This window comes from Cavia porcellus, unplaced genomic scaffold (assembly GCF_034190915.1).
Source record: "Cavia porcellus strain 051 isolate PalLab524CR breed Dunkin Hartley unplaced genomic scaffold, mCavPor4.1 scaffold_8, whole genome shotgun sequence".
NCBI classification, from domain to species: domain Eukaryota; kingdom Metazoa; phylum Chordata; class Mammalia; order Rodentia; family Caviidae; genus Cavia; species Cavia porcellus.
This window is the reverse complement of record NW_026947491.1, coordinates 58,862,703-58,876,116: the sequence shown is the minus strand read 5'-3', so window position 1 is coordinate 58,876,116 and position 13,414 is coordinate 58,862,703. Positions and strand designations below refer to the sequence as shown.

The 13,414-nt window shown below is 35.1% G+C and overlaps 1 protein-coding gene across 1 annotated transcript in view; it reads right to left on the bottom strand.

Moving 5' to 3' along the window:
* Positions 1 to 13,414, bottom strand: part of Irak3 (interleukin 1 receptor associated kinase 3) — a 53,262-nt gene that overhangs the window by 37,667 nt on the left and 2,181 nt on the right. The window contains exon 2 of the mRNA XM_003475944.5: positions 3,645 to 3,827. Within this exon, the coding sequence (XP_003475992.4) occupies positions 3,645 to 3,827 (183 nt within the window). The remainder of the gene's footprint in view (positions 1 to 3,644; positions 3,828 to 13,414) is intronic.

Here is a 13,414-nt window from a genome sequence, read left to right as displayed (position 1 = left end):
TATTTCCTTCACTTAAAACATGAGTAGCTGCTTCCTGTCAGACATTAAAATATTAAAATTCAAGCTATAAATTTGAAAACAAAAATGTGAAATTGTTACCAGCTTTTTGTTCATATACTTTTTCTTTTTTTTTTTTTTTTTTTTTTTTTTTTGAGAAAGGGTCTCCCTATCCAGTTCAGGCTGGCCTTGAGATCACTTTGTAGCTGAAGTTGGTCTTGAACTTGGCGACAATCTTCCTGCCTCAGCCTCCTAAGTGCTGAGATCACAGGTATACATCATTGTGCCTGGCTGCACATATACTTAAAAGTTTTAAAGCTGTAATATGGGATCTCTGTGGGTTAGTTTATTTTTATACCATTTTATGCCATAAAGTATTATATGTGGTTTTGTGTGTATATTTTATCAACCATCAGACTCACTGCCCCTTCCCAAATACAGACTATAATTTTGTTTTTTATAGTTCTGCCTTAACTCAGGGAATCTATATAGCTTTCTACAAAAGATTAAAACCTTGTTCTTTCATGTCACTTCTAACATTTTGATTCAGACTTAAGAAAATGTTTATTTCAGCTCCCGGTTTTTCTTAGATTACATTGTAGTGTTTCTTATTTTGCTTAGAAAACTAGCAACAAACACAACTAATAACAAAACTTTATAACAACACTATAAAACTACTAGACCTTGTAGACATCTACAGAACATTCCATCCAAAATAGAATATGCACACAGTTCCCTAATGCATACTAAACATTTTTCTGAACAGGTCAGATAATAGACAATTAAATAAGGTTTGAAATCATATAAAGTATATTTTCTTTTTTTAAATTCATTTTTATTAGTATGATGATCCATAATGAATGCATTCATTATGTACCACAATGTATATTTTCTGACCACAAGGTAATTGAAGTAGGAATCAGCAACAGAAGAAAATCTGGGAAGTTCACAAAGATGTGGAAATTAAACAAGATATTCATAAATAATCAATGAGTTGAAGAATTCACAAGGTAAATTAGACAAGAGTGTGAGATAAATGAAAATGAAAACGCAACATACCCAAACCTATGTGGTGTAGCATGAGCAGTGCTTATAGGAAAACTTATAACTGCAATGTCTACTTTTAAAAAAGGAGAAATATCTCAAATCAATCACCTAAATTTTCAGCTGAGGGAAGTAGAAAAAGAAAAGCAAACTAAACTGAAGTGAGCACAACAAAGGAAATTATTAATAAAGATCAGAGAGAAAATCAGTGTAATCAAAGTTAGTGCTTTGAAAAGAGATACAAAAAAAGACAACCTTTTAACTAGATTGACCAAGAAAGAAAGACAGATGACACAAATCAGTAAAGTGAAGACACCAAGCTCACTGAAACAAGAATTATAAGCTTCTATCAGTTATTCTATGAACAGTATGCCATAAAATTAGATAACTTTGATGATATGGATAAATTCCTAGAATGACACAAATTACTGAAATTAACTCAGCAAGTAACAATCTGAATCCACATACAGCACAGAAGTTAAATTAATATTATAAACTTCCCATGAAGAAAAATCCAGGATCATGTAACTTAACTTTTTAATTCTATCACACATTTAATGTTTAACACAAATCCTACCCAAATTCTTCCAAAATAGAAGAGGAGGGGAAAAACCCCCAAACTATTCAGTGAGGTCAGTATTATTCTGATACCAATGCCAGGCATAGATACTATAAGGGAAGTACAAAGCAAGATTCCTTAGTAACATACAAGCAAAAATCCTCAACAAAATAATAGCAACTAAAGTGACAAACACATAAGATTATGTAACAAAATCAAGTTAGATTTATTCAAGATGTGCAAAATTTGTTTAATACCTGAAAACCAACTTCTGAGACCAGTTCTCTCTAAATCTCTAAACTATCTGGACTGGATCTGAGCCTGTATTCCTCCTGCTTTAACTTCATAAAGTACATGGGAGTGTACCACTAAAACCAGCTACAATGAACTTCTTCGAGATTATGACTTAGTTCAAGGCATTGACTCAATAAATTGCAATTAAACAATAGTATTTTCTTTAATAAAAGAGTACTATTCTCCTGTTCATCTTGAATTTATCTAACTTCTTATATAGAACAGTAAATAATCATCTTTATAATCAGTTAATCTCATATTTTAAAAACAAAATCAACTTTGGAACAGTCTAGGAGTCAATCAGGAATGTAGACATTTTGTCTACGTATAGTTACATCCCTCTCTGCTGCATCAATAACACAGAGAGTGAAAATATACCCTGAAATATATTCCAAACACTGAAGTATAAAACAGATTCATGTGTCCCATTAAATTATACAGATTTATACTGTGAACAGCAAGCCTTGTGGTTGGCTTCAGTGGTTGGAAAATACTCAGATAATCAAAAGACATGGCATTTGTAATTCCCAAGGACTGCTACATTTCACTTGCTCAGATTCAGAATAAAGCACTGTGTTGTACTAAACCAAAGAAAGGATGGATGAAAGGTTGTTTAGGGGAATCACTAGCCAAGTTACATAGACATTATGGTGGAAACCTATTAGGAACTAATATCCCATTAATACAAAAATTTCAAAATAAAACTCATTCTGAAGCTATAATTTTTGGTAACATATTGTTCATGATTTATCCTTGTGTGTGCAAATCTTCTTTTTGTAAAAAGGGAGAGATTCCTGTACATTAAGTTACCACAGAACAAGTGTGTAAATACACAAAACTAAAAATATGGATACGGTGAGCCAAAGATAAAAGACATTGATTCAAAAGTGTCCAACATGGGGCTGGGGATTTAGCTCAGCGGCATAAGCGCCTGCCTTGCAAGCAGGCAGTCGTGAGTTCGATCCCTGGTACCGATAAAAAGGAAAAAGACAAAAAAAAAAAAAAAAAAAAAAAAGAGCCCAACATAAGGGTCCCAAGTCTGTAACACAAATGCCCAACATCACTCAAAATCATTATAGTTGCAGTGAATAAATGCAAATGGAAAAAACAGAACAGAGGATGGTAAGAGACTACTTTAGTAACAAAGATAAAACAAGGAAAATTTTATGAGCTCTATTTATCAAAATCAGAAGAGATAAACAGAGAAGATTTATGGAATGAATGACAAGCAAGTAATGAAAAGTTAAGACTGTGGCATAATAAAAGCAGTGAAGGTAAAATAAAAATCCAAGTCCATTTCAGAGGTATCATTTGCAGTGAAATACATAGGGAAAACCAATTACATTTATAAATTCTAATTATATAATACAATAAAGGATATATTTAAAACTTAAATATTATCTTGATTGTTATGATTCAAAGAGTTTTCAAATTTTTGGAGTTGATTCTCTTAGCTGTTAGAAATGACATATTTTAAAGCCAATACTTTGTTTATAAAAGTTAAAAAAACTATACAGCAGTAGAAAAGAATGCACCACATGAGTCAGGCAATATAAGAAAAAATAGCACACACATGCACAAGCATATACACACACATGAAGCAATGTCCTCTACAGATGAAAGTGACAGGTAAGAAATTTTTGAGGCAAAACAGGATGAGTCCATGTCTTAGGCAAAATGCATTATTTCCATTTACAGATTATAAGTCTTGTGGGATAGATCAAAAGCCATAATTTAAGAACGTATTTACCATGCTCTGTAATTAAATGAATAGCTCGATAATGCCCCATGTCTTCGAGAATCTGTAAAAGGTCACCGATGGTCTTGTTTTTCTGTGCCCAGGACCATAGTAATTCTCGTGTTCCACTTTTACCTTGGTCTACATATTTTTCAATGTGACGAACATCCAGCCAGCTGTTTGAAAGTCTCTCTGCTATAAAAATTGCAAGAGAAAGAACCAAAGAATAGTTTACTTTTATTGGAATATGTGTCTGTTACCTTATATATGTCATTTTATTTTTAACTAATTTAATATATACTCCTTACCCACCTTATATTAATCTTCACATCACTAACCATGTACAATTACCAGAATTAGTAATAACTACAAACATTTTTCTAATGTCAACAGTTCCCTAATGTGTATTTATGTTCATGGACCCTATAGTTCCCCATGTTTCATTTAGTCATTTCTCCTCTAAATTTCCTCCAATCTGTGATTTCTCAGTCTTTTTAGGACAATGAAAGACAGCATCCTTTTTAGTGAATAGTCAATGGTCTCTACTATGAAGGTCTATTACCACTAACACTTAACTAAATGACTTAGTTAAAGTAGTATCTAAAATTATCTTTCTCCTCCTTATAATTAGTATTGGAGGAAGTGCTTTGAGGTAATGGAAATGTCAGCTCTCAGATTTGACCCAAAATATCTGTACCCATCAGCAGACTTTATTACAATTATTACTGTTATTTGCTTAATGATTTTCTACTTTCTATTTTTTCTTCTATTTTCATTAACTGTAATTTTTTATACAATAAAGAGTATCTTTTTCATTTCATCACTCAACTTATTTAGCGTGATATACACTAATGGATATTTTATTCTGATAATTAAGATCCAATACTATCAGTGTTTTGTCATCACTAAAGTTGTTATAGTTTTATTCATTTTGGTTGGTTCCTGTATTCTAGTATATTCTTTTTTTTTAAGCACATTTTTAAGTTTTGGCTCTACACAGTGCTCCAGGCTCATTTTGCATTTGCCCTTCCCAGCAGCAGAATCGCTTGGCCAAAGATACTTCTTTATTGAAGTCTGTGATTAGAAGCTAACGTCCAAGTGCTAGATGTTCTTATCATGGTCAGAGTTCTATAGCTCATGGGTCCTCTAGCCACAATTAGAGCTGGGAAAAACATGTATGCACACTAATGTGTATATATTTTCTTGTTTAATTCTAGTATACTGCATAAAGTACTTGAGTAATTGCTGTTCCTCATCATGAGAAGCACCATTAACTAGGTCAGAATGCAACCATTCTTTTTGTCCTTAGCCTAAGAACATGCAATTAAGATGCTGTTTTCCAAAATTACTTAAAACTTTTTTATTCATGCTTTCACTGCAGTTTTTATTCATTTGTAACATATCTGGATTCAGCTGTTGAAGGTTGTTTTTATACAACAGTACTGTAAATGTTTGTTCTACCCTGTCTTGTTTTTGAGGAATTAAAAGCTATTATCTGGGTAGAGTAAAGGAAACAGTTCACTAAAATACTACACGCTTTAGCGTACATGATTTGTTTAGGGCTTTGTACAAATATCTTAAAGTGTTTCTGAGAGTATATGAGCTTTTATGGTGCCTCAAATTACTAGAATTCTTGAAGAGAACATGTATTCTGCTTTGCTGCATGACTTTCAAATTTTAAAGTTTTCTGTAAGGCAATAAGAGGGAGAGATGGCAATGATAGAAAAGGTAGCTTTCTTGTTTCTGTGATAATATTCCTAGGTTAGCTCAGTAATTTGAGTTCTAAAATTAGCAATGTGTTTGTGGGCCATTGATGGTAATGGCAGCATCCCCTCATACCTTTACCTTCACCCAAAAACCTTAGGATCCCACAGATAGGTCTGTGCATAAAATCCACCAAACTAGTTAGAGAAACTCAGCTGTCCTTCTGACACCAAGATAATCTCATTGAAGGAGTTCCCCATCCACCAGTGATTTTCTCAAAATCTGATATGCTTTTAGAAGGCACTCAGATGCTCAGATCTGAGAAATGCAATAAGCCTGTGGAACTTTTCTCTGCTTAAAGTCTGTCTCAGAGTCCAAGTTCATCAATTTCTTAGAGAGCTGCTTTAGCAGTTACAGTATTTGAAACCAAGACATAAGAAAAGTAGGTATTTTCTGCTTTAATGTGGCATCCTCCACCCCCATATTTTTAGTTCAACAAAGCTTTGCTAGAATATTCAACTGAGAAAATTTTGAAAGTTAAAAAAGTTCACAGTATAAAACCATTACAGCTCTCTGTTCTTTGAGCCAAAAATTGACTTGGTAGACATTACCAGGACTCACCAGTATTTCAGTCCTCTACCTCATCGTGGAGGATTACATTCTCCTCCCCTATAAGATTAGGCATGTACATATGTCTCTTGCAGTACTGGAAAACCAAAGTATAATACCCTAGGTTCCTAGGCTACCCACAGTAACAGCAGAAGCACAGGTTGCCGTAGTGGTGTCCAGACTGAAACAGCCTGGAATATTTGGCCATCATATGGAGGAGAGATTTACTGGATCCTCAGAGGTTTTCCAAAGAACAAAAAACAAATTTCTGCTGTGTAAAACTACTAAGGTTTTAGTGGTATTTTTTATTGCAGCATGACATTCTTCCTTGGTTAATACATACACAGTTTCATACTAAATTTTCTATGACTTCAGTCACTTTTTTTTTGTACTGAGGATCAAACTCATGACCTCATGCTTGCCTGACTTCAGTCACATCTTATCTCAAAACACAGCCAAAAGGAGTGGCAGCATTTGTGAGTATATACCAAATGAGAGGATAAATAAGACTTTCTACTTGAGTGCATAATTAGGGGGAAAAAAGCTGCAATAAAATGTTTGAACTGATATCCACTAGAGAAGGGGAAGTAGATCAGTAGTAAGGAGTAAGAGTAGTAGCGAGAATTGATACAATCAAAGTTCATTATATGCATGTACAGAAAGTCACAATGGAACCCATCGATAAGCACAACTAATATGCACTAACTGTAATTTCAAGATGTAAAGAACAAGTCTGACATCATTAAGTTGGGATGTCTTTGCCTTCTTATTTTAAATTCTGGCAAGAATATATTAATTCCTCATTACTTTGAAGAGATGGTATCTCACAAAAAGAACTATCCAAATGCCAATATATGGCTTTACATGGCTTATCACTAGAACAAGATGACATCTTTAAAGTAAAAATATTAGCAAGATAGGGCAATTCTATTTAATACAGTTAGTCCTTCATATATATATCTATGTGTTCTGCATCCTTGCATTCAACCAACTGAAGATCAAAAATATTTTTTTAAAAACTTGTAACTGTATTAAACATGAACAGATCACTTTCCTGTTACTTTTCCTAAACAACAGAAATATAACAAATATTTTCCTAGTATTTGCACTTATTGTAAGTAATCTAGAAAGGATTTATTAAAGTATATGAGAGGATGTATGTGGGTTGTATTCAAATCCTTTGCCATTGTACATAAGGGTCTTGAACATCAGTAGTCTGCTACCTGTGCAGATCAGAGAACCAATCCTCTGAGGATACTGATGACATGACTGTATATACTGTCTGTCTGTATAGTTGAGGCATATTAAAATATTTTATTTCTAGAAGCTTTTCAGAAAGGATACTGCAAATCAGTATCATTCAACTACTTGGTGGTATCTACAATGTGCAAGAGGTACAGTAATCACAGGCACCAAGTGTGGTTGGGGATGAGGACAGGTTTCTAACTAAAAGATGGAGACACCAGGGAAGGGTACCTACAGCAGGAGTGGCTTCTATAGCATTAATCAAATTTAAATCTGAGTATTTCTAAAAGCAAACCAATTCTTAAAAAACTGTGTCTCCAGGAACATGCTTAGCATACAGATGTTCAATTTATACTGCTGAACGGTAGAGTCTCTAAATGTTCAGATAAGTTAAGAATCTGAACTTCAAAGTCAAGTGTGGTGGTGCACACGAACAGTACGTGTGCTGTACGGAGGCTGAGGAAGGAGGATTGCCATGAGTTCAAGGCAAACTTGGGCAACAAAGTGACTTCATGTCCAGTCTGAACTACCCAGTGAGATCCTGTCTCAAAACTAATAATTAGGATGATGATGATGATGTAAATTTCATTCTGAAAGCAATGGTACTAATCTTAGATTTCTGAAAAATGATGTAAAGATGACTTTTTTGGAAGATTCATCTGGTGACAATAGCTATAGGAAATGTATATGAAATAATTACACATAGAAAGTATAAAAATTTTATAGTTCATACAATTCTCACAGTAGTAAAGGAATCATTTATAACTGTTAGAGAAATAGTTAACTTTAACAATCCCAAAGGATTATAAACTTTCCCATATAAATCCATTCTTTTTTTGCTTTTGCTAGTTTCTGAATTTCCCTTGAAAGGTACACCAGGCTAGCCAGGTATAGTGGCACAAGCCAAAATTCTGGAAGGCTGAAGCAGGAGGATTGCATATTTTAGGCCAGTCTGTGCAACTTAGTGACCCCTGACTCAAAGAAAAAAGGCTTGAGGATATAGTTCAGCAGGAGAAAGCTTGCCTAGCATGCATCAAGTCCCAGGTTCAACTACCAATATGGCAAAAATAAAAACTCTTTAAAAAATGGGGCAGCAGGCTATGGCCCTGTGCTCTCTTGTCCTGTGACTTGGTTGAGAAACTGCTAATGTAAGCCACTTTTCCTTAAGCACACTTCTGAGATTCAGCTGTAGCACAAGTGAACAGATGCAAAAAAGCTGGAATTTTTAGCGCACTAAACATTGGCCAGCAAAGGAGTCAGTTTGCACTCCTTTGCCCCTGAAATCTTCTGAAAGCTAATTCAGGCAAAGGCATTTTTTAATCCTAGAAGTTCACTGAATAGGACTCAGTTAAAATGGGTACTGCTCACACACATGGATCTCCTCTAAGACTAGAAATAAGTTTTCTCTTTCTCTAACTGGATGATTTATTTATTTAATAGCTTTTCTTTAAGGATGATGCATTTTGAATAGAAGCGCTACTAAAGAGTATTATTAACATCCATAAAATGTGTAATTCATTTAAATGAAGTTCTATAAAATAGTTGCAGTATGATGCAATAGTAATGCAAAATCTTGATGTTATTAATTACATTCTTCAATATTTAGTTTTCTCCAATCCTTCCTAATCTGCTTCTTTCCAGAATATAGGACTTTGTTTACACACAGCACAAAGCAAATACAGAGGAAAATTCCAGTGACTAATTGTGTTGTTAAAGTTAAGAATATTCTAACTTTAAACTACAAAGATAAATCAGGACAATTACAATTACGCTATGGTTGTTATTGCTTAAAACCATTTTTTGGAAGCCAATCTTTCTTTGAAAGGCATGTTAGCACAATATAAGCCAAAAAATCAACTTGAAAAGTTGAGCAATCAGTTTACCTGAAGATAATGATTGCTTTGCAGTATTTCTAGACACTCAGAGATTTTTGGAGATTGTTTTGAGAGTGCAGGAGATTGTTTCGAGGTGGTGCTAACCGCTGGGGAATTTAGTTACAGATATCATATGCAAATGTGTCTCTGAAGGGGTTTTTTAGAATAACGCAACAAACTCCGACTTGTTACCTTTGTATTTGCATAAAACCGCATTCCAAAACCCCTAGCAAATTAAGACAGCAAAGTTGGTTTTTAGACAATGTAGTGAGGAACAGAAAGATGCCTCTCTTCTAAAGTATAAACACATACAAAAATCAATCTTTTAAAAGAACTTTGAGAATTAAAGATATTTTTTAATTCCAAAAAAAGGAAAGCAAAACTGAAAAGTTAAAATTAGCTATATCCCTGTATTTAAACCTACTAGTGAATAAAAGAGTTTTCTATACTTAAGCTCATGTGTATCTTGTATTCTACACCCGAGTATGATTCGTATTCCGTAACTGGAGGTAGGGAATACTGTGCATCACTTTTCAAGTATGTTGTACACCAAGGTAAGGCTCTAACCTAAAATTAATTACCTCTGGGAGAAAACTTAAGAATACTTTATGCTCAGTATTTGTGCTTCACACTACAACTCAGCGGCTGTGTAATTTTGTACCTAGATGATTGATGAGTACTATTTTTCCACGTTTTCTTGGTTTAATTCTTTATAGCATTGGACAGATATGTTGCCTATACTAAATCTGTAAATCTGTATAACCAGGAACCATATTGCTATATATAGTATAAGGCTTTGTCTAATACTTTGCCCATCAAGGTTTTAGTTATATTTTTAGTGGTGCTGGGGATTGAAACCAAGCCTTCTAATTACATTTCCAGCCCTTTTTATTGTTTTGTTTTGAGGAAGAGTTTCATGTAAACTATTGGCTAGGCTGGAATTTGTAATCCTTTGCTCCAATCTTCCAAGGTGCTGGGATTACAGGCTTGTACTACCATGCCTGGCTACTTTTGAAAGTTTAATAGACATTTGACTATTCATTAATTCATTCAAAATACAGATACCAATATTCAAAGACTGCCTGTTCTATGCCAAGTACAATTTTAGATAGTACAATTTTAGATAGTACAATTTTAGATGCAAAAAAAGGGTCCTGTTCTTCTGAAACTTATTTCTAAATGAACAATAAACAAATATGGAGAGTGTGAGAGGGGATAAATTACATAGTGAAAAATCAAAGCAGGAGAGGAAAAGGCCATAAGGAGTGGAGGCAGGATATCAACTTTAAAAGAGGTCAGGAGGGGTGACCATTAAGGAAAAACATGAAGCAAGTAAAGAGGCAAAACTCAAGACTGCCTACAGGAAAAATGTTCCTTGCACACTCAAGGAACAAGGAGGATAATATGGGTGGAATCAAGCAAGTAAAAGGGTGAAGGAAGTTGGGGAAGCTGTGTAGAGGACTGGTATCTATTCTGAGCAGGCTGGAAAGTTTCCAGAGAGTTCTAAATAGAATATTATCATACACTTCACTTGATTAACAACCTTCATGGTGCTGTGCTGGAAAGAGACTTCAGAAGCTCAACGGCAGTAGTTGGGAGTCCAGTGAGGTAAGATACAACTGTAGCTGGGTCCAGTGTGGCTGTGGCGGCTGTGACAAGAAATGACTAGCAGATCAGACAGCTCCTAAGGTCAGAGTCAGAACATCAACTACTGAAAGACAGGATGTGGTTTGTAAAAAAAAAAAAAAAAAAAAATGAGGAAGTACAAGTGTAATATTTTGGCCTAAATAAATGAAGGATGGACTTGCCAATTAACTGAAATGGGGAAGGGGGAGTGGAATTTCTGAAATTGGACGTGTCTAATAGACATATAGACGGGGTGATGTTGACATTCAAGAGAGAGATCAAAACTAGAAATTTGGGGATTACTGGCCTATACATGGAACTTACAAGGTAGTGGTTACTATAAATAAATAAACAGGAGAAAAGAAGTCCATGGGTTAAACTCAGAAGCATTCTAAAACATAAAAAGGGCTTTGTAAGAAGACAAACAAAGAAGGAAAGTTGTGTTCCAGAAGCAGGGGCTGTGTTTTAAGGAGAAAGGATTGATCAACTGTGTCAAATTAAATGAGGACTGAAAACGGATTCTTGTTTTCAGCCATGATGAAGAGGAATTTCAAAGGGAGGAGAGGATGAAAGCTTGATCAAAGTCCAAGAAGGAATAAAGGTATTTGATGATAAATAGCCCTTTTGAGGAATTTAGCTATCAAGGGTACTAGAGAAATGGTTAGTAGTTTAGAGCACAAACAAGAACTAGAGAGGATATTTCAGAGGAAGAAGTTCAGCTACCTCTGCTGAAGGGATGAGTATCTCTCTACTCCTTAAATAGTGAATGCACAAAGTGACTTTCTTCCAAAGGTTACAGTGCTGGCTGCAGCAGTACATGTTACAGTTCTTCCAAAGGTTACATTATGGGAATAGGCAGACAGAGTTAAGTTTACAGTGTAGAAGTGACAGACACTCTCTCAACCATGGTTAAGATCGAGTGATAATTCACTTCCACAGGATGTACCCATGAGATTCAGTGATGAAATGGCCAGTTCCCTCCATAGTCTTCTTCCCACAACTCATTATGAGAAAAACATGAGACAAACCCCAGTTAAGAAACAACCAATGCTCCTCAAAACTTCCAGATACATCTAAAACAAGAAAAGCCTGAGAAACAATCATAGTGAGGAGATGAAGAATACATGGCAACTACTGCCGTGAGATAGCTGGATGAATCTGGCAACAGAAAGGACTCTAGGTGAATGAAGATGGATGAAAGACCTGTGAAAACAGTACCAACGTAAATTAACAAGAATGTGCCAATACTGTAACAAATGTAGTATCCTAATGTAAGCTGTTACTAATAGGAGAAACCAATTGAAGAATACATGGGGCAGATGTAGAGTATATGTGAGAGCTTTCTGTGTCATCTTCTAAGTTTTTCAATAAATTTAAATATTCTTTAAAAAAGCCTTCAAAAACAAAAAGAACATAGCTTCAAAAGTCTGTTGATCTAGTTAGAATCCTTGTAATTTAGTAGACTCTGACTGAAGTTGTTTAAATTTTGAGTATCAGTTTCCATGTCAATAAAATTGAAATATGCAGAGTACCTACTTCATAGGATTTTTGTAAGTAAATGAGGTAGTTCACTTAAATGTCTGACAAACAGTAAATACTTCCAACATGGCAACTATGTTATTATTCTATTATTTTAAGTCCTTATTGAATATTCAAACACAAAATGATTTTACATTTAATTTGTTTTAAAGTAATTAAGTCTTATAATTTCCTTTTTTATAGGAAAAACTGAATATCACCTATTACATAGAATCTGTAAAAATGTCTTCTTTCTCAGCAAATTGAAGTGTTGGGAGGTTTTACAGTGATCCTGGTATGCCAATGACCCACCTGCCTTTCCTGACACACACACACTCATCCTATCGTACAGGCTGCTATACTACCTTCCTCTGTCTGCAGCCTGACACTCAGCATCATCAAGAATCATGATCAGATCCAGATAGTTTGATCTATTACTGTTACAGTTATTTTCCATTTGACATGTTGGGACCTCTATGCTTTCAGAGCCTCACCTGACCTGAGCATAAAAGTACAGTCCTGTGTGGTTGTATGTGCTAGAGCTTGAACTCAGGGTCTCTCAAACTATACACTACCACTGAACTACAACTCTAGGCCCAGCACGACTTCTTGATTTAATCCTCTCTTCCCTTTTTCCTCCTCCCTCAAAATCACGTTTCTCTTCCTGCGCTTTTTTCTCTGCTTTCTTCCTTCACTGTAACAGGGAAACTCAGCATGTTTAACACAGGCAGTGGCCCTGAATATCCTGACCTATGCCAACCTTCCCTGGTGTAGAGCTACTTAGCAGCTGGTTAGTTCCAGCTGCACAAGTCAGGCAGTCAGGAGGCACAACTCTCTGTAGAGGGAATTATAGCTGGAGCATTAGGGAGTAAATATGTTAGATCCTTTCACTTTGAAAGAATCAATATACAAAGGGACAAGGGCCAGTCTACCTGTAAAGATAGGCTTTACATGGATCCTCAACATGGATCCAAGAAGGCAATCTGCTATCTACAGGAACCAGGACAGAACTATCTATAGCGGTAAGTTCAGAAAGCCAAACAATAACCCCTGTAGCAATTTGCTGCAAACCACCAGAACTGATAACTTCCTTAATTTTTTTCCCTGACCTGTAGGATCAATCAGAAAAAGTCAAATATGCACACCTAAATGGTCAAATGGATGCCTCACTTCACATGAGCCTGCCCGTAATTTCCTCCAATGGAC